This window comes from Panthera uncia, chromosome D2 (genome assembly GCF_023721935.1).
Source record: "Panthera uncia isolate 11264 chromosome D2, Puncia_PCG_1.0, whole genome shotgun sequence".
Lineage (NCBI taxonomy): Eukaryota > Metazoa > Chordata > Mammalia > Carnivora > Felidae > Panthera > Panthera uncia.
In genome coordinates, this window is record NC_064818.1 from 70354487 (window position 1) to 70376489 (window position 22003).

Below are 22003 nucleotides of genomic sequence, written 5' to 3' on the forward strand. Positions count from 1 at the left end.
TCTCAAGGTTTGTGAGATTGAGCACATGTTGGGCTCCGCACTGACAGAGCGGAGCCTGCTTGGGATTCTCTCTCTCCCCGTCTTTCTGCCCTTCCCCCCCGCACCAAGATAAATAAATAAACATTTGAAAACCATAGGAGTCATAAAGATGATCTATAACTTGAACTACATATGAAAGCAAGTTTGACGCTAGGAGAAAACATACAACCAAGTAAAAAGACAAATAGCCAAATTAGAGAAATATTTGCGATACAATATACTGCTGTTGAATGCTTCTTTATACAAACCTTTTCACAGTGATACAAACTTGAAAATGTATTTGACAGTATTTCATTGACTTGTCAAAAGAATCAGTGCACCATGTAGGTGTCAGGAATAGTTTCAGTGCTATTTTCATGCTATTGCTTAAAAATCTAAATTCTGTAATAAGTGTTTCGTGTTACGATTCAGCATCATCTCTGAGCTCAAACTACAGTCTCAAAACCACAGGGACAAGAAGTGGCATGGTTCAGGGGAAACTGAAGCCACAGTAAAGCAAAATTAGTCCTTGAATAACTCGAACTTTTTGGTGGTTTCCAATGGAAAAAATGAAAATAATCCCTCCTCACTACTCCGCCCCACGGAGAGTTGGGGATACTGAATTGTTCTTTCCCCAGTTGTTAAACCAGGGAATTTCTAAGATTCCTTCCAGGTCTGAAATTCTCTGGTTCTATGACTATCCCTGTTTTATCATTACATCTCATTTTGCCGAAAGAAGGTTAAATCGGTAGTCTCTTATCTTACATCTATCTTTGTGAGAAAGAGTAAAGAAAACCGAATTCAGTTTCTTCATGATTAATGCATTTGTCAAATTCTTTCCAAGTAGCAAATTAATTTATTGTGTTTTTTCATGAATGCAAATTAAAGCTTCACCAACTATTGTGAAACTTAGCAGTCCTTTTTCATAAATTAAATCTAACTGATTTAATGTTAATGAAAGGGACTATATTCAAATACAGATTTTAATAACTTGGGTGGAAAGAAAATCTTAGACTTCATAAGATTTCCTTACATAAAATTCATGTAACTTGAACAGAAAGTCATTAAAAAGTAATTTTCTATATTGAAGCCTGTATTAATTACCTTGTATAAAACTCTGAAAAGTTCTTTAATAAATGTCTGGTCCTATGTGTCCTCCAGAAGGAGAATTGTATATTGATTAGTTAATTATCCCAAACCAAGGGCCCCAAATTCAGTTTCTGATGATCACTGTCTTACCTTTTTCCTTGTCTGAATTTCTCATCAAAAGCAGAAGTAAAAAAGTTGTGTGTGTGTTTTGTTTTGTTTTGTTTTTTGTTTTTAGAATAAGGGAGTATCTTGCTTCTGTTCATATGGATAATACAGAGTACCGGTATAAATTTAGTACAATATTTTGCAATTTGTTGGTTCTTTGGACTTAATCTATAACTTCATACAGATATGTTTGTGTTTGTGTGTGTGTGTGGAAAGCATCTGTACTGGTAGGATCAGATTTTAAGAATGATTTTAGAAATATGGCCTGTAAGCTTGATTCTTTCATAATTATAAACAATGTCTGAATTCACTTCAATAGGATTTTAAGAAGCAAAGGCATCACCAAACTTACTAAATCATTGTGTTCTTCTTTAACATAACTATCCTGGGAACCCCATTTGGTAGAATACTTACCAGAATAACATGAGAGAATCAAAATCAGTATTTTCCTTTGAATTTATATTATAACTGCATTTGTGTTTGATTTTCACTCACTTCAACAAGGAGAAATTTCAACTTTTGAATCGACTAAATAAACTATAGGGGCTAACTCATACTCACATTTTTAAAAAGGAAAATTTTGTTAATGCTAAGTTTGATTACATATATTTTGTACGGGGATTTAGGAATTTTGTGTGAAATAGTAAAAGTACCTTTTTTTTATATTAAAGTTTGCGACATTTACTAAATTCAAAAGGCAATGTCAGATTAGACTTAATGTTCACTAATTCTAGAGCTAATCATTTACATTGAGAAAGGGAAATCTAAAACGTAAAACTTTGTCACATTCTGTCTTATTTTTATGTCACACTGAAGTGATAAGAATCGATAGGACACTGAGATTAAAGCTGAAATACATCCAAAATCTTTCTGGCTCCTCATCTAGGAACCAGAGAAGTACCAAGTAGGAAGGAGCCCATGTCTGAGTAGGTCAGACCATCCGTCGTTGTACCCAGCTTGCGCTAGCCATCATGGTTGGGTTTTACTTTAAGAGGAAATGAACTCATGGAGAAGCATCATCGGCTTCCTGTGATGAACACATGTAATATTTTCACCCACTTTTTTAAGTATATCTTGGCTGCCTTCACATCTTTCAAAATGTCAGCAGTGATTAGACTACATTATGGGATAATTAATATGAACTTTTATCTCAAAGCTAATTTTGAGTAATACGAGAACAAAACGCATGTCAATATGTTAAAGATGGAAAGTTGAACAGACTGCTTTTGTATATAAAAAAACATTTTTTCTCTTTTCAAATGTCAGTCTAATATAAATGTTTGAGGAAGGTTAAATAACCTGTAAAGGAGTATCTTGTGAAGTTTGTGATATTTTCTAAAATCCTTTCATAGAATATGGGATAGAGCCTTTCGTATTAAAATATTGGTCATTTTCAGAAGTTAAGGAAATATCTCCTCATGTACCTGGATCCAGGGGATGTGACTGTGGTTAATTAACTATGTCCATTTCACACTTTAATACCAGTGCTCCATATTTTAAAATTATCTTCAAATGCAGGGCTCCTGGGTGGCTCAGTCAGTTGAGTGTCTGACTCTTGATTTCAGCTCCAGTCAGGATCGTGGGATCAAGCCCTACTCAGCCTCTGCACTGAGTATGCAGCCCATTTAACGTTCTCTCTCTCTCAGGGTTCCTGAGTGGCTCAGTCAGTTTAACATCCAATTTCGACTCAGGTCACGATCTCACGGCTTGTGAGTTCAAGCCCCGTCTTGGGCTCTCTGTTGTCAGCACAGAGCTTGCTTCAGATCCTCTGTCCCCTTCTCCCTTCTCTCTCTCTGCCTCTCTCCAGCTTGTTCTCTCCCTCTCCCTCTCTCTCTCTCTCAAAATAAATAAATAAGCTTTAAAAAACCAGATTCTCCCTCTCTATCCCTCTGCCTCCTCCCTTACTCCCGTGCATGCTCTCTAAATAAATAAATAAATAAATAAATAAATAAATAAATAACTTCAGGTGGCATCCTGTGCCATTTCCTTCTTCTAAACCAGCCTTTTCCCAAAGTAGTTAAAATAACTAAATAATCTACTTCATCCCGGATTAGTTCTTAGAACTACTCTGGAGCCCTGAATCTGGCTCTGTGCTGAGTCAGCTTGGGATTCTCTCTGTCCCTCTCTCTCTAGGCCCCTCCCCCACTTGTGTGTGCTCTCTTGCTCTCTCTCAAAATAAATAAATAAACATTTTTAAAAGATAGTCTTCTACAAAAAAATAATAAAAATTGTAAAAGCGGGGGGATTTAATGTACTTAATCAGTTATAAATAAGTCATTTATAGTTGGCCTTTCAAAATCTCCTTTACATTGTTTATGGACAAGTCATGAATACTATTGTAAATAAAAATTATAACCTGTGTTCTCCAACTTTAATAAGTGGGGGTTCAGAGTAAGGAATATAAAACCAAATCTGATTATGCATGTGTGTGTGTGTGTGTGTATATATATATATATATATATATATATATATTCTGCACGTGTGTGTGAATATCTTTAAAATTTTTATTATGAAAATATAGTTGGCATACAATGTTGTATTAGTTTCACATGTACAACATAGTGATTTGAGGATTCTAGATATTAGTGCTCACCACAATAAGTGTGGTTACCATTTGTCACCGTACAACATTGTTACAGTAATATTTATTACATTCTCTATGCTGTATTTTTCATCCTTGTGTCTTCCAGTTATTTTATAACTGGAAAATTGTACCTCTTAATCCCCTTCATCTATTTTACCTCTCTTTCACCATTCCCTCCCCCTCTGGAAACCACCGGTTTGTTCTCTGTCTTTATGAGTCTGTTTCTGGTATTGTTTGTTTGTTTGTTTGTTTGTTTTGGTTTTTTAGATTCCACATGAAGTGAAACCATGTGGTATTTTTCTTTCTCTGTCTGACTTATTTCACTTAATGTATTACCACTGTCTAGGTCCATCCATGTTGTCACAAGTGGCAAGATCTCATTCTTTTTCTATGGCTCACTAATTTTCCACTATATTCCAATAGTCCAGTATATATATTCATATCATCTTTATCCATTTATTTATCAATGAATACTTACATTGTTTCCATATCTTGAGTATTGTAAATAACACTGCAATAAACATAGGGGTGCATATATATTTTTAGATTAGTGTTTTACTTTCCCTTGGGTAAATAATCCCAGAATTGTGATCGCTGGAGCATATGATATTTCTATTTTTAATTTTTTGAGGAACCTCCATACTGTTTTCCATACTAGCTGCACCAACTTACATTCCTTCCAATAGTGCACTAGGATCCCCTTTTCTCCACATCCTCACCAACATTTGTTGTTTCTTGTCCTTTTGATATTAGCGCTCTGATTGGTGTGAGGTGATATCTCATTGTGGTTTTGATTTGCATTTCCCTGATGATGAGTGATATTGAGTGTCTTTTCATGTGTCTGTTGGCCATCTTCTTTGGAAAAATGCCTGTTTGTGTCCTTTGCCCATTTTTATTCAGATTATTTGTTTTTGTTGTTTTGTTTTGTTTTGTTTCATTTGATTTTGTTTGTTTGGTTGGTTTTTGTTTGTTTGGTTGGTGTTGAATTGTGTGAGTTCTTTATGTATTTTGGGTATTACCCGATATCAGATATAACATTTGCAAACATCTCTCATTCAGTAGGTTACCTTTATGTTTTGTTGATGGTTTCCTTTGCTGGGCAAAACCTTTTCATTTTGGTGTAGTCCCAATATTTTTTTTTCTTTTGTTCCCCTTACCTGAGGGAACATAGCCATAAATATGTTACTAAGGCCAATGACCAAGAGATTACTGCCCCTATTTTCTTTTAGGATTTTTATGGTTTCAAGTCTCAACATTTAGATGTCTATTCCATTTTTAGTTTATTTTTTTGTATGATGTAAGAAAGTGGTCCACTTTCATTTTTCGCATGTAGCTATCCAGTTTTCCCAGCACCATTAATTAAAGAGACTGTCTTTTCCCATTGTATATTCTTGCCTCCTTTGTCATAGATTAATTGGCCATATATGCATGGGTTTATTTCTGGGCTCTCTATCCTGTTCCATTCATCTATGTGTCTTGAAATAGATATACTTTTTAAAACCTCATAGTACCATACTTCTGCTATACTTTAATACTTTCTTAGATTTAATTCCCCTAGAATGTAAGTTTCTTTTCTTTATTAAAAATCTTTTTTTCCCTCTAATTATGGGAACTCATCAACCACTGGGCTGAAAGTCAGCGGCAGCTGGATGGTGAACTGGCCCCTTGCCCAGACCTCAGAGTAAGACTAATTTGAAAATCCTTTACAGAATGCAGCCCAGAGTCTGCTGCTCAGAAGATCCTGCTCTAATCAACCATTGATCATAAGAGATTTCCTTTATTGACCTGAAAGCAAGTTTCTTCATCTTCCTGCCAGCTAAGGCACTTACTGAAAGTAGGGAGATATAATCCAAAGTGAATATGCCTAATAAAGAAGGCAAAGCCTTCCATCTCTTCTCACAAATGACATTCCGATTCTGTTGCTAGTGGCCCTTCTTCAATGACATGTATGAGTAAGAATTTCTGTCTCCATCCATCTCTTAACCCATTTCACTGCCACCCTGTGAAGAACCTGTGGTTAGCAGATAGCCCTTCTACAAATACACTTGGCGAGTCATTTAGGAAACTGTAGTCAGGGATTGTGGAACAATATATGGGAATTCTCTCCGTGTCTGCAGATACCTCGGAATGAATGCAGGGAAATGTTTATCCCCCTGGATACATCATCAGAAAGTTCCAGATCATTCTCAAGTCAGCTCCCTCTATGATTTACCTGCCTGTAGAGTTTGAAAGGTTCCCACTAGTGCTGACTCTTTGTGACGCTTCTCAATTTACAGTAGCTCAGAGGACACTTTGATTGTTTCCAAAGGCAAAGTGGGACAAAATGACACTTTTTTCACTCAGAAGGGTCAGCATTTATGGGACATGCTCAGTCAGATTCTCAAAATTGCTTCAGAGAATGAAGATTTCTTTTATACTAACTTCTGATAGATTAAAGGAGGTCATTTAAACAAACTACTTCCCCAAAGTCCCTGTTTTGAATTGCTGGAGAGAATGTGCACTATCTGGGGTCTTGGATCACTTGGCAAACACCAGAGGAGTGGTTTGGAGTCTGTTTTGGGAAGCACACTGTCCAACTACATTGCCTTTTCCTTCAGCAAAAGAGATTTATCAAGGATCAATTTGGCTGCGACACATCTGTTTTTGTTAAAATGCCTTTGGCCATTAAGTTATCTGTAATAACTTTTGGTAAGGTCTGAGCAATTTATAATAATATTAATGGAAAAATCATGATTCTATATAGCATTTTTTCTCTTCCGTTTTATCAAAATGGCTAAAAGTGGAGATTTGCATAATTGTATCTAGTTTTTTCCCTCCCATTTTTGCAATGATCTGAGAGTTTTGTATAGAAGGCATTAAATTGATGCTGTGAACTTAGAGGAGTAGAAACATCACCTTGGACAATACTAAACTTCATATGTTTTTAGTTGATAGCTTGTCTTTTAATACTCATTGTGGTATATATGTGTTATGTGATATTTTAAATTTGAGTCTATCTACTGTACTCTCATGTATTCTTATATAAATGCTACGGAAAGCAGCGTGATTCAAAACACCACCCAACACTGTTTAACCTTGACTGACAATTATAATCTAGTTTCTTATAAATAGGTATCTGAGCTCAAAAAAAAAAAAAAAAGATTTGTGTTTTTGTGTTGACTCTGACTTTGCACGGATCTCCAGAGAGAGAGAGATCAGAACATGAAAGGTAAACTGATTTTTCCTTTTGGGAAGTGGTTCATTCAAGACCTGAAAGAAGCTTTGGATAGGACTTCCAGAGTTGATTTAAAAATACTCATTGTCTCCAAAGACATTCAGGGAGAAAGGAATTGCTGATGCTTTGCTGCCAAGCAAGTGTGGTAGCTATTTCAATTTTTCATCACTACTGTACCCACAGCCACAGATATTAAAGCCCGTGTATAGACAGTGTTGACCAAGGTACTGAGCAAGATGCTCACTAGTGTGGCTCTCACTGTTTGGGCATAAGCACGTCAGGCCTTAAGGGGAGCAAGGTGGCACCATGCGGGACACTCTCCGCTGGGTCACCTTCTCGGACAAGAGATTATTTATAGTTACACTGGTGCCGCAGTGGTCCCTCCCTGCCCTGCATTTTACCCATGCTCCACTCACTGTCTTCTTTGCGACTAAGCATAAGGATTGGAGAAACCTAAAGAGGCCAGCCTATACTTCTGACTGCCTTTAAGGTAAAACAACACCGAGACTTCTGATCAGAATTCACTTCCTTAGCAGCACACAGCACCGCGAGACATCCTTTAATCCTCATTCAAGTCTTATTTATTGATTACCGATTTTAGACGACGCATTGGGATATAAAGATGCGTAAAAACATAGCTCTTATATTTAAGGTGCTCCCAGTCTTGGAGGTAGGCAGGGTTAAAATACAAAATTGTATTATAACATAAAGGGTTAAAAAACCAAATTTAAAACGAAATCTGTTCGGTTGCCCAGAGATTTCTGGGCAGGTTAATCCCACCTGGTCTTGGACACTGCCCATTCTCCTGACCTCCCTGATATGAAGCTTAGAGCCAGTTCCTTGATTAGTGTTATTGGCATCATAGAAGCCACACCCAATGGTCAGTACAAACCATACCTGCCAGTACTGGTGAGGTTCTCACTCTGGTAGAAGTGTGCCCACTCCTTCAAAGGTCCTTAACCAGCCAGAACAGATGCACGTTTCCGGCAAGGAAGTCCTTGGACCCATCCAGTCCCCTGACTTCACAGTGATGCTCGTGGTATCCTACTCTGCTGCCACTCAAGAACATGTACAACAGAGGGGGCTCGCAGTGGTGTCTGGGTCCTTGCTGTTGGCCCGCTGAAGAAAGGCAGCTGCAGTCATAAATTTGTAGAGCCTGAGTGACCTTAGGAACCACCTACTCCAACTTCCTTCCAAGAGAAACCTCCCAAGGGACATTCTGAATTTCAGATCAAGAAAGGCTTGGAAGCCACAAACTCAGCTGGCTTATCGTTGTCATGGAAGTTTTTGGCCATTTGTTGCAAACAGAAACAGCATCCACAGGTTATAACTAGTCTCTGACTAGTTTTCTTACAGAGTCTGTGGACAGTCTCTGTCCTGCCTTCCTCTTACCTCTCCGGATATACTGTCTTCTCATGGGCTCCTCTCCTCCATTGCCAGTGCTCTCCTCTCGGTCCCCCCTCCTTCTTATCCTGTTCTTTCTACCAAGGGCAGACTTATCCACCCCGGTGGCAGGGATCTGCGCCTCCCTCCCTGGGGAATAGTACTTGCAAATGGCATTGAGGCAGAGTGTCATGAGCTTTCCTACCGTCTTGTCTCCCACCTGCCACCTAGATGTCAATGCTCAAGGCAACCATGGAAACCCCTGACTGAAGATGGCAGAATCCCCATCAGCCTTGGTCCCTGAGTAACTACAAAGAGCAGTTGCTGCATTCACTACCTCCTCCTTCCCTCACATGTGTCCTGACACCTCAGGATTGGATTTTACATAGTGAGAAATGAACTATCGTGTTAACCCACTGATATTTGAGGCTTGATTGTAACAGCTGTTACCTATACTAACAAAGTCTTAAGATGCCATCCGTGTAAAAACCCTGGGTATCTCAGGGCTAGACTTTATTCCTGAGCTTCCCACCTGCATTTCTAGCTAGATATCTCCACTATGGTGTCCCACGGGTCATCCAACTCGGTATGTCTAGAACTGAACAAATTAGCCACCACCTTCCTTGGATATACCGTTCCTCCTTCATATACCAGTGAGTAGAATTGGTGTGCACTTGGCCACTCAAGTATGCACTGGCCACTTTCTCTCTCAAGCCAGAAAGCTGGGCGTTGTTCTAGATTCCTCCCTATTTTCATCTCCCATATTAGTCTCTCCTAAAACATCTGTCCTGTTCATTCTTTATCTCTCTCTCTACTGCCATTTTCCTGTCTGGTTTCAATAATCATAGCCTTGTCCCCACCTCCCATCCGTCTGTGCTACCGCGAGGGGTGTCTCTTTGAAGTAACGATCTGGCTATGCCTCTCCACGCCTTAAAATCATTTCAAGGCTTTTTATGTCTTGCAGATTAAACATCTGTTTCCAAGTTTGGTACCTAGGGCTGTCTCACGGACCCCCTTATGCTTCCCACTCCCTTCTTTCTCACTAGTCTCCCTTTTGAACCTGGGGTACACTCGTAGCAAATGTCCTGAAGTTGCAAATGCCCTTGCTCTCCATGCTGGTGAAGTTCTAGTTCCCTCCAGCCAGAATACACCACACTGCTCATGCCTGTGCTCTTCTTGTGAGTAGTTCTTTCTTGTCTTTCAAACCTCAGCTCAGAAACCACCTCCCCTGGGAATCTTTGATCTCCACCCCCCACCCCGCCCCCAGGAAGTCTCCTCTTGACTTTTTTCCTCTCGTGCCTTGAGCCTACTTCATAGAATTTGTCTCGGTGTGATTATTAGCAAATGTGGGAGCTCTTGCATGGTTGCCGAGCTTGATGCTGTTTGATAATGACTCTTTGACAACCACCCTCAACCACACTAGCTGTAATATACCCTCAACACATGTTTATTGATTTAACCTGTGTTGTCGTCCACTCCTATCTACATAAATGGGTAAAACAATGCACATCATGTGCTGAGGGCAATGCCTGGCATAGAGTAAGCATTCAGTCAATGTTAACAGAATAGGGGTTTTTTTATTATTATTTTTATTACCATCAGCATTAATTAAAGCCTTTGATCTTAACTGATTTCACACCCCTAGCAATTTTTGAATTGGTTTTTTCCCCCCCATTTGGTTCAAAACCATTACTCATTTATACTAAAGTAGAAATTTCCTTCTAATGGTATAAACTGAGTAGAATTCAAGTCAAAGAATTGGGAGGCTTGGTCTCAGGTCCCACTACTACCACTAACTGTGTGAGCCTGAACTAGTCACTTCATCGCTCTGTGCCTCATTTGGGCCATTGGGGAAGCATAGATAAAAAGAAGTTTCTGGGACATCTGGGTGGCTCAGTTGGCTAAGCATCCAACTCTTGATTTTGGCCCCAGGGCATGATGTCATGTGAGATCAAGCTGTGCATCTGGCTCTACACTGACAGTGCAGAACCTGCTTGGGATTCTCTCTTTTTCTCTTTCCCTCTGCCCCTCCTCGGTTCATGTACTTGCTCTCTCTCTCTCTCTCTCTCTCTCTCAAAATAAATAAACTTTTTTTAAACAAAGAGCTTCTGGACACACTTCAGCAGAATAGTCTTGAGAAACAACCTAGATACTCAATTTAAAAGCATTTATTAACTCTAAAAAGTAGGGAGAAGTTCATTGTTAGTAGTATGTCCAATAATGCAAGCAATATTAATGTAAACAATGCTTTCACTATTCAGTGTTGTCATTTCTCTATTTTGCCATTATCATTTTCAATTGTTATCATATTCTCTGATGAATGGGCCACACATATAAGTCATCTCTACATCTATGAGCAAATTCTCAATTTTATTTTCCAAGGTATCAGAATAATTCTGGTTTGAGGACTAAACATAGTACCACCTCACTGGCAATGTTGTTCTATACTGATGCTATCTGTGAGTCTTTGAGTCCACCTTTCCATCAAATTTTGTTTTTTATTTGGCATTCCACACAGTAAACATACTAGTTGTTGAATGAATGAATGAGTGAATGAATGCTATTAATGGATAGAGGCAAAGCCTTTTTTTTTTAATATTTATTTATTTATTTATTTTGAGAGAGAGCAAACATGAATGAGGGAGGGGCAGAGAAAGAAGGAGAAAGAGCATCCCAAACCATGAAATCATGACCTGAGTCCAAATCAAGTCACATGCCCAACCGGCTGAGCCACCCAGACACCCCAACAAAGTCTTGAGTTCCCAGTGTTTTGTCAACTGCTTCCTAGTTGACTTCAAACTTCTCACTTGATGATGATGATGATGATGATGATGATGATGATTGACATTTTTGAGATCTTATGTGCCAGGCACTTTCCTAAGCCCTTCACATTTAATCTTTGCAATAGCTCAGTCAAAAAAAAATACATGAGTTTGATCCCCTATAATGGAAGCTCCATGGAATGTAGAATCTTTTATGTATTTTGTCTCATCAATTGCTAAATTCTTAGAGACTCAGAGCATTGCCTGGCATATAGTAGGCACTCAAGAAATTATAGTTGAATGAAGTGATTTGCTCTTCAAACACTTTCTTGATACTTTGGAGTTTTTGGACATTTGCAATTTGATTGTGATTTCTTGCTAGTAGTAGTAGCTGATTTACTATTGAAATTATTAACTATCTTTTTATAACACTTTATAAAGTATCTTCACATATAATCTCATTTAATTTAAAGCAAACAATGACATTTTACTACTAGAAACGCTAAAATTCAGTGTCTCTCCCTAGTGGAAAATAAAATATTGCCATTATTACAAAACTGCCATAGTTTGATTTTTCCAGTGATCAGTAAGCACTTTAATTAATTTGAAGATGATTGGGGCTTAAAATTAAGAATTATCATATATCAGATTTTTTTTAATTGAAGGAAGAAATTGCTAGAAAATATTTCCCCAGTTGGCTTGGGATGAGGGAATTCTCAGTTGGAAAGTACTTAAAATTACTTAACAATGTGGAAGGGTAGCTGCAAGGCTGATGCTTATAATGTTTGTGCCTCTAAAAAAAAAATCACAAAATATTTTAAATGAATGAATAAGATTTTTACTAGGTAATTAAAATTTGAACTGATAAGATCTAAAAGAAGCTTTACTTGTTGAGAAGCATGAGGATTTGCATTACACAATGACTTGAGACAATAACGTCCATGATTTACTCAGCATACTCTTACCAATCAGGAAACAGTCCATAAATAATTTAGGGAATGCTTGGCAATGTTCTAGAAGGTGGCATCTGTGGTGTTAGCAGTAGGATTACATTTCGTAAAACTTGTACCATGTGTCTTTAAATGAAAGTTTACAACATTATGATGTGCTAAAGGCCGAACAAAATCGTATAACCAGAATGTAGTTAACAATTTGTCTTTAAGTGTTGACATCCCTAGTTGCCATTGGTTTTTAGTAGGTGAAGGGAAACATTTCTTTAAACTCTTCTGACAAATATGACTAGTCCATTTGTCATTCCATTTGTCATTCCAATGTTTTCAGTACTGGAAGTGTTTCAGTTTTGGTTCAACAGTGTAACCTTTGGAGTTTTGCCTAATAATGACTTCAGTTGCACTGGCCTTCCAACAGATCAATTAAAGTGGAAATGCATATTTTCTAATTATGCATCCAGCCCTACTGGCATCTTGGCAAGGGTGGCCACGCCGAATGTTAAATTAAGTCTGCACAATAGCTAGAGTCGATGCAACATCAAAGTTTCCCAAAGTCACTTTCTTAATCACGTGAAGGATAGCCAAGACTCTGATCAGTAGCATGTAGCTGTATACAATCAGAGGGAAGACATTTAAACATCCCAGCATGGTATTTCCATTTAAATCTGATTACAGTGAAATAAAACTGTAGCCATTAAAGGTTTAGAAGAACTACAAATACAAGCCGTAAAAGAAGACAGATAGTAAATGAGGTAGTAAAACATTTCAGCAGGGCAAACAGTTTACAGCACTCATTTAGGTCATCCCGAAGCAGACTGTGCAATTCACTGCAGACCTTGCACCATTCCCTGAGCTCCACTTAAACCTGCAATTAACCTTTCACGCCTAATGAAGCTGTTTTCCTGGAAAATTAAAATATATAGTGGTGCCTGCTTTTACACAGACTTGGGAGGAGAACATTTCAAAATGAATGACTTTTCTGAGGCTTTGTTCAAACGTAAAATGGAAGTGCTATGTTTGTGTATAAAGTGAGAATGTTCTTTCCAAGGCAATTTCACTCGATGTGCAGTAGTTTATTACTGTACTTATTAATTGTTCTGCATAATTGTAAAAAAACACACGTCAGTAATTTTATGATTAGATTGTTACTGCTGGAGTCTACTAATACCATTTCCCTTCCATTAGGAAAAACTAGAGTTTTACTAAAGACAACTCGATTCCTGCCTGATGTTTCTCCTTGGTGGTTTTCATTGCAAATTTAGTGGCTTGAAAAGATATATTTACCATTTAAATATTTAGCTGTCAGTCATTTGTATTGCTTTCTTTGTAGGGCATGTCTGCACGTGTTTATTGAGAGACATAATTCTTAATTATAGAAAAAAGAGTCTTTGTTATTGTTTTGCTCTGAGAGTCCGAGGAAAGGTCTGATTTGGGTATATCTTCTGCTTATTTACCAAATATCTGTGGTAGCTCTTGGCATCCAAACCAGTAACTACTAACTTGTGCCCCTGTTCTGAGGGAAATCTACATGGCCCCAAAGGAGTCTGCCTCCTTCATTGCTTGCCCTGCCCTGTCATCCAGAGCAGCCACGGGTGACGTTCCACGTTAGCAGGAGCTAGTTTGAAAAACCACAAGGCCATAGCAAACGGGACAGGAAACAGAAGATGGTACCTTCTTTCTTATGAGGTTTATCATTCATATTTAAATAATCTAAATGTCATAGTGTCTGGTGTTTAAGAACTCAAAGTGCAAAAAGGTAAAGTTTATAATAAATATTTAAACCCCAGCATTTTTATTGAGTCTATGGGCATATTTTGATGTAAATTCTGCTAGCCTGCAGTGTCTGTGCATCATCTTGACATGGTAAATGAAATTCCTTTAGACCACCAGTCTAAAATAATGAATTGTTCCCCCAGTTAATTGTATTGCTTTGATAACAAGGAACTGTGCTAGGTCTAGAGAACACAATAAGTGGATTTCATCAGATGATTTGTGTGACGTTTTGAAAAATGATCTTCTGGAGTGACCTGATTTTAATGGAACGCAAACCGCAGGCAGCCTGTGCCACTGCATCGCGTCCCACTGCAGGATGGGCTTCCTCCTATGGCACCGGGAGCGAGAGGGCATCACCAGAAAACCTCTCCCTGGGGGGGAAAAAAATTCCCAGGGGAATCTAAACGGGAGAAAGTGTTTGCCTCGAAGGGCAACATGGATAACTTATTTTTAAGTTGTTGTTGTTTTATTGATGCTTGTTAAAAAAAAAATCCAGGAAAGATCTCAAGCTACCTTTTTGTCTCTTCATCACCAGCGTGAAAACAAGCCAAGACCAACCAAATAGCAAGTGAGGCTATTTACTCAGAACTCGCTACAGGAAGGGAGTCAGTCATCCACCATTGCTCGCTTGCATTTCGGCAGACCCTTAAAAATAGGCAAATGGGAACCTTTTATGGTGGAAAAAAGAGAAGGCTTCAAGTGCGCCCTGATGGGAAGCAATGGGCACCGGAAAGCCGGAGGCAGGTTACCTGGAAACGGATGTGCTATGTGATTGGTTAGAGGGGTAATTGTTTGACTTCCTAGATTGTTACTAGACATAGGGGTCTGACTTGCCATCACATGGCGGGCTGGCTTCCTAGCCCAGTTGTTGCAGATAAGGGTGTGCTTTGATGAGCAGGTTGCTGCAGTTTGAGGGCCAGAGTTCTGTTTTTATCTTACGGTCTGGCCATTGTCTATTTATATGTTCAGTCTCTCACCAGCACGTACGTGTTACATGTGGGGAGGAGTCATATTGTTTTTGTTGTTTTTTTTTAAAGAGCTACTGAAAACTTTTTTTTTTTTTGTAATCAATTAAGACGCCCTACAGGTGCGCCTGGGTGGCTCAGCCGGTTAAGTGTCGGACTTCTCAGGTCATGATCTCTCGGTCCGTGGGTTCGAGCCCTGCATCAGACTCTGTGCTGATAGCTCAGAACCTGGAGCCTGCTTCAGATTCTGTGTCTCCCTCTCTCTCTCAAAAATAAACATTAAAAAAAATTCCCTACAATAAAGTATATTGAAGGGCAATGATAGAACTTTATCTTCTTTTAAAGCATCTTCCACACACTAGAAACCTCAGGAACACTGGAACCTTGTTTCTCTTGTTTACTCTTGTGTCCAGGGCCTCCTGTAGGTTGAATGAGGATGTAGCAATTTCTGGGTGGTTGTTGTTATTTTAGAGTTCTCCATATATTAAAATATGCAGAAATGCAAAATCAGTAATAAACACCTATCCCCAATAATTCGACACTTAAACATATATGCATGCAGTTATTATGATTATTATGCTGTTCAGAATTAAATTACAGTATTATAAAAAAGAATAACTCATGGTGTGCCACAAGCTGTGTAGTCTTGTAAAGGACTCAAGCTTACATCTGAACGAAAACATCGTTTGGCCCATCAGGAGGATGAGAGCTGGGCGGTGGCCCTCAGAGTGTCCTCTGTGAGCACATGTGGTGGACGCTCAAACGTCACTGCCTCCAGGAGTCCAAGGTTTCTTGCATACACATTGCCATTTATGCAGGATCTGTAAATGCAGTTGATTGTTCCATTTTCATAGGAAAGAACAAAAATTTGTCAAATTAAAAATAAGCATGATTTGCAATTTTATTTGTAACTTAAGGACTGAAACATGGCTTATGATTTATTATTTCCAGCTGAATGTGTTTCCAAGCTTACAAATCATTAGCAAACCCAGGATATTTATGAGAGACACTACTTTAATTAGGCTTTGGACTGCAAATATCCTGAAATACAAAGGTACAGTGACAGTTTCGGATTAGCATAGAATTTCCTGTTTTGGCAACTCACACTGTTTACTTCTCTCCTGGAATGTATCTTCTGTAAGGAAGCAACATTTGCAGCCACGTGTAAATGGAAAAGTATTGTTTTTCAGGGCTCTTTTGGACTGGGTCACGCAGTGGTTTAATGAATAACACGATTTCGTATTGAGATGCTGTGATCATTGAAATTAGCCTAAGTGGTCTCTGTCTACATTAAAGGAGACATACATTCTTTGTCATATTTGGCTGTCTCTGGATAAGATGGTGCCAGGAATGAAATAACAGAAGGTTGTGAATTATGACCGAAGTGTGCCAAGAGATCTGCAGAAACTTCAGGTCTGCCTGAACCGAACTTTCAGTTAGCACAACCCTGCTCCGTGATTTCTTTTTTTAAAAGAAAACATGTGCTTCAGCTTCCTCTCCTGAAGAAATAACAAAATAACTATTTCCTACAGCAGAATAAGTGGTTAAAACGTCTTTGTTGGCCACTTCAGAAGTCCATCTGTGCTCTTCCCAGGTCAAGAAAGCGATTTTTATTTAAACTTTGAACCTTTGAACTTGCATTACCTCTAAGAAATTTGAGTAATTGTTTATTATCCTGAAAGAGCAGGTTCTTTAACAGCAACCCTGAAAAAGTAAATATCTGAGATTGTCAGCCTAGCCCGTGATCACTGTAACTTTTTAGTCCCTTCCCTCCCCAGCACCATTAATTTCTCCCTCTCTACAAATACCTTCTCTTCTGTTTTCGAAAGTACCTAAAACTCTTTTTCCCCTTTAAAAAATATATGCAGGGGCGCCTGGGTGACTCGGTCAGTTGAGCATCCGATTCTTGATTTTGGCTCAGGTCATGATCTCACAGTTCATAAGATCGAGCCCCACATCAGGCTCCATGCTGACAGTGTGGAGCCTGCTTGGGATTCTCTCTCCCTCCCTCCCTCTCTCTCTCTCTCTCTTCTCCTCCCCCACTTGCATGCATGCTCTCTCTCTCTCTCTCTCTCTCTCTCTCAAAATAAATAAACATTTAAAAATATATATGTACTCAGATAATTCTATGTAGTCACACAGATTTCATCTGACCTGTTGCTTCCCCTGTGCACCAGTTCCCTTATTGCCAAATGGCTTGAGCATGGGACTCTTCCATGCACTGCCACATTTCCTCTCACCCCATTCCCCGCTTAACTTGTGGACTCCCTTCCTCAGTTAGGTATGGACATGACTCAAAGATCGTCAAAATCTTCCTTGAGGAACTCGAATGGTCTCCACATCCAGCCTCACTGCTGGCCCATTTGGTCCCTCTGCAGACTCCTTGAACCCTGTCCTCCTTTGACCTCTACAATACTGCCCTAGGCTAGTGGACCCTCCCCTTACAGTGTCTGTTTCCCTTGGCATTTCTTTCCGTTCATAAGCCTCTGGAGTTCTATCCTTGCCAGGTCAGAGTTGAGGCTTACCTAGAATAGATTGACCCACAAGGAGTAAAATAATTCAGTGACATCTTACATAGCTTAAGATCCAAAGTGAGGCCTTTCTCTAAGAGCATCACATAGAGGAGATGCCTGTGAGGGCTCAGGGTTTGGTTCAGCTCTACTCAGTGTCAGGTCTTCAAGACCCTGGAGACAGGAAAATGAACCAAAAGTCCTTTAGTGACCTCTTTAAAGCAAGCAGCCTGTTCTCTTGGTTTAGTATGGTGACTTGGCACATTTTGTTTTACTCAAGAATTATATGGGACTCAACAGAAACAAAAATGATTCATGCGTAGCTATGATAAACCAGGGTATCTGGTGGAGCCATTGGTCTTACAAGTTTAGAAGGCATTTACTATCCATCAACATATTACCAAATGTTCTCCTCAATCAGTAGACTAAATGATGTCACAAAACAGAATTCTTTCAATTACCTGTGATAGCTAGAGACTTACTTTTGTGTTAATAGTCTGCTGATCACACTCAAGATTTTTTTCTTATGTGTACAAAATATCAAGTTGTCTCTTCCATGTCTGCTTGTGCATAACTTAACTCTGCCTGGGTGCTTTCTTCTTAAAAGCACTTGAAAAAAAAGAGAATGAACGACAGGCCACAGATCTGGAGAAAATATTTGCAAAACACATATATGATGAATTGCTGCTATCTAAAATATAAATGAAATCTTAAAACTCAACAATAGGAAAACAAAAAGCTCAATTAAAACTGGGCAAAAGATCTGAACAGATACCTCACCAAAAAAACTTGCATCTGACAAATAAGCATATGAAAAAAATGCTTAACAGCATATGATTTTACAGAATTGAAAATTAAAACAACCATGAGATACAGTTACACCTATTAGAATGGCCAAAATCCCAAACACCAACAATACCAAATGCTGACAGAGATGTAGTACAATAAGAACTCTCATTCATTGGTGGTGGGAATACAAAATGGCAGAGCCACTTTGGAAAACAGGAAGTTTCTTTCAAAGCTACAAGCCAGGCTTACCATGTGATCCAATGATCATGCTCCTAGGTATTTATGAATTGTTAACTTACGTCTACATAAAAAAATTGCACATAGGTATTCATGGCTGCTTTATTTATATTTGCCAAAAATTGGAAGCAGTCAAGATGTCCTTCATCTTGGGTAAACAAACCATGGTACATCCATACAATGTATGGATGAATGTATACATTCATGTATGATGTATACATCCATGAATGTATACATCATACAATGTATGGATGAATGAATATTATTCAGTGATAAAAAAAAAAATGAGCCATTGAACCAGAAAAGATATGATTGAAACTATATGATACCCCAGAAAAGGCAAAACGATAGAGACATTTAAAAAAGGTTAGTGATTACCAGAGGCTCAGGGGAAAGAGAGAGATAAACTGGTAAAGCACAGGGGATTTTTAGGGTAGTGAAATTATTCTGTATGATACTGAAATGGTGAATACATGACATTATGCATCTGTCAAAACCCATAGAATGTACAATACAAAAAGCAAATCCTAATGTAAACTATAGACTGGTTGATAGTCATGTATCAATACTGGCTCAATTTTTCTTTAAACCTAAAACTGCTCAAAATTAAAAAAAAAATCTTAGCACAATGGTTTTTATTCTACACACACAAAAACAACAGTAACACTGAAAATTCTTTGTACATCTAGTACAAACTTGTGTTCAGACACGGGAATTAAGGTGTGGAGTTACATCCATGGCTGCTTGTGATATCTTTGTCACATACTGAATTTAATTATCCAAAGTCAAAGTCAGTTAACTTTGTTAGATCGTTGTTCTTCTTCATGTGTGAAGTTCATGTGTCTAAGTTGAAGAACATTTTAAGTGAAGGGCACGGTACATAATAACTTCCAATAAACAGCTAAATATTTGATGACTAAATATAAAACAATGAAAATAGGGTGCTAAGACACCACTGTCACTATCCCGGAAAGGTCTAGCCACGTAGTTGACTGATTTTCACCTTTTCTTCCAGGCCTCGCAATTGCCAGTGCCCTAATAGATATTTCACAACAGAAGCCTTCCGACAGTAAAGACAAGACTTCAGGAGTCCGAAATCGAAAACACCACCTCTCAACACGTCAAGGAACTTGTGTCTGAGAAACAGAAACTACTCCTGGATATTCCGACATGTTTGATTTTGTAAATGACTTCCATTCAGGCTGGTCTATGGCCTCAGTTTTTATGGAGGCAAACCTGTGTACGGTTCCAGAGCTCAAGTACACTTCCCTCCAAATGGGCGATGACTCAAGTGGCCAGAGAATGTCCGTGACTTTTATGAAAGTAACAGTACTGAAGGGCGACAAAGTCAGTTTTTACGACTCTCCTAGGCTTATCATAGATAACATTTAAATACTCCAGAAAAAGATGTATATTGTTTCTTAATGCAGATGGAAAATATGTGATTCCTATAAACCAAACTGTTTATATCCTAGGACTTTAAAGAAAGACATTTTATAATGCCTGAGTGATGAGAATTGTACAATTTTTGCCTCATAAGCAAACTTAAATCACTTCTATATGAACAGGAAATGAACAAATCGCAATGGCTTTAAATGCTGTTTTATCTCACTGTAAATGTAAAAGCAAGATTTTGATTTAGCGGGATGTAGGTAATGTATTTAAATATTCCACATGACCATATCATGTCCGCACTCAGTTTGAGAATGGGACAGTTTCCCACCTAACGGGAACACAGACCAAAATGAGACCATTTGGATGGATGGTAAATGCAACTTCACAGGAGGTTTTATTAGAATTCCAAGTGAAAAGGACATTCCTGTCATCCACGCCAACTGCCTCACTCATTATCAGAGCTGATAGAGCATGGAAAAGCCTGTCCAGCAATCAATTTTTTCCCTCCTGCCAAAAACCCTGTAATACCAAACCTGAAGAGAGCTGAAATAGTTATTTTACAGTGTGCAAGCTTCAGCTCTAGTATGGTAATTTTTTTTAATTGCTTAGGAGTCATTGGATCAGACCTAAATGATTCATCTGCATTTTTGTAAGAATGGATCAGCTTTGGTTGGCCTTCCTCTCCTAGCTGCTCGATTTTGTCTACCTTTTACAAATATTATGGAAGTATTTTAGAGGTGACCCCTCCAAAGTTTTCACATGATCCAGGGTCCTTCTTGCCAACTATTCACTTAGACTACAAGTAGGGACAAGCATTTGTTGGCAAGCATCTACAGTATTCTTGTTTCTAACATAAACACATTGGTGTCATGAGAGCAAGTTTCTAGTTTAAAAAATAAGTTCATCAATGCCCACATTTAGCATATTCTTCATGATTCAAACATGTGAGTTATGGCAGAAAGCAAAAATGGTATAGAACAGCCTTCACACTGGAACATAGATTTATTTGTGTCCTAATTTTGACTCTAGTTCACCAGAACTCAGTAGCATTAACCAGACCTTGTTTGGAATTAACAGTTTCTTAACTGTAGTCAGGGTGACTACAAGATATGTGTAGAAAGCAGTGACAGAGAGACCCAAAGCTGCTTTATACAACATAGTTTTGTTCAATATGAAAGCCATTTACACATAATTGATGTTTAGTACTATATATGTACTTTTCATGTTCTTTGGATTTCTGGAAGGTAATGACACTTTACTGTTTACAGCTAATGCATAGTTACTTGCATGCTGTGGTTGTACAGTAGCAGAATATGACCCTATTGTGATATTCAATGTTTATTTCATAATACCATTATACATAGCTTAATTTGATGAGGATCGAATGTAATATATAACAGGAATGACCATACAATAGGTAGTTGCATCGTATATAAGATTGCTAGGTTGCATCTAACCATGCCTATCACTGTTTTGATAATTAGACATTTATGAATTATAGTATATATTCTTTATGTTGGCATGATAATTTTGCTATTTTCTATGCGTTAAAAATAAGACTAATTCTTAGAGTAATTTTATCTATAGCCTGTGGGTTTTTTTGGGAGAGGGGGTGGCAGTGAAGCTGGTTGTTTTTGCCTCCCTGTGATATTTTATCTCTCAAAAAAAAAAAAAAAAAAAAGGCAAGGAAAGTTTGTAAACGTCTCCTAGAAAAACGATCAAGTAATTTTATTAGCTTCTTTTTGGACCCTTTAAATGTTGCTTTTTCTCCTGGAAAAATAAATTGACAAAACTGGTGACTACAAAAATATAATCATTTAAAAATAAAATGCCCGATTTGTTTAATTCTCTAAGAGTTGTATGAGAGAAAGCTTATGTAACAAAACACAAAAACATATATAAAATCTATTTCAGTTATCCATTTAGAGAGGCCAAGCAAACAGTGTTACAAAGAAAGAATTGCCAAGCTGTATCCACCTCCAATCCCACTGGGTTCCTAAAACTTGAAAATTTGAATTTTAGAGAGTTACGGGACATAATGCAATGTGAAGTTATATCTTTCTGGGCCAAATATTGCTACCTCCGTGACTACTTTTACAATATCTTCTCGACGTATCAAAGCTTTTTACTGGCAGCAAAATTCTTCACCCTCAGGTAAAGTGGATTGAA

The 22003-nt window shown here is 38.2% G+C and overlaps 1 protein-coding gene across 6 annotated transcripts in view; it reads left to right on the forward strand.

Moving 5' to 3' along the window:
• The window catches only part of ATRNL1 (attractin like 1), a 765177-nt gene extending 743511 nt beyond the window's left edge, over positions 1-21666 (forward strand). For 5 of the 6 annotated variants that reach the window (XM_049645843.1, XM_049645837.1, XM_049645839.1 and 2 more), the window contains one exon: positions 19455-21664. In XM_049645843.1, coding sequence (XP_049501800.1) covers positions 19455-19579 — 125 coding nt within the window. In that variant the 3' untranslated portion in view covers positions 19580-21664. Of the gene's footprint in view, positions 1-19454 lie in introns of all 6 variants that reach the window. The other variant, XM_049645838.1, reaches the window with a different exon arrangement.
• Positions 21667-22003: the final 337 nt, after the last annotated feature.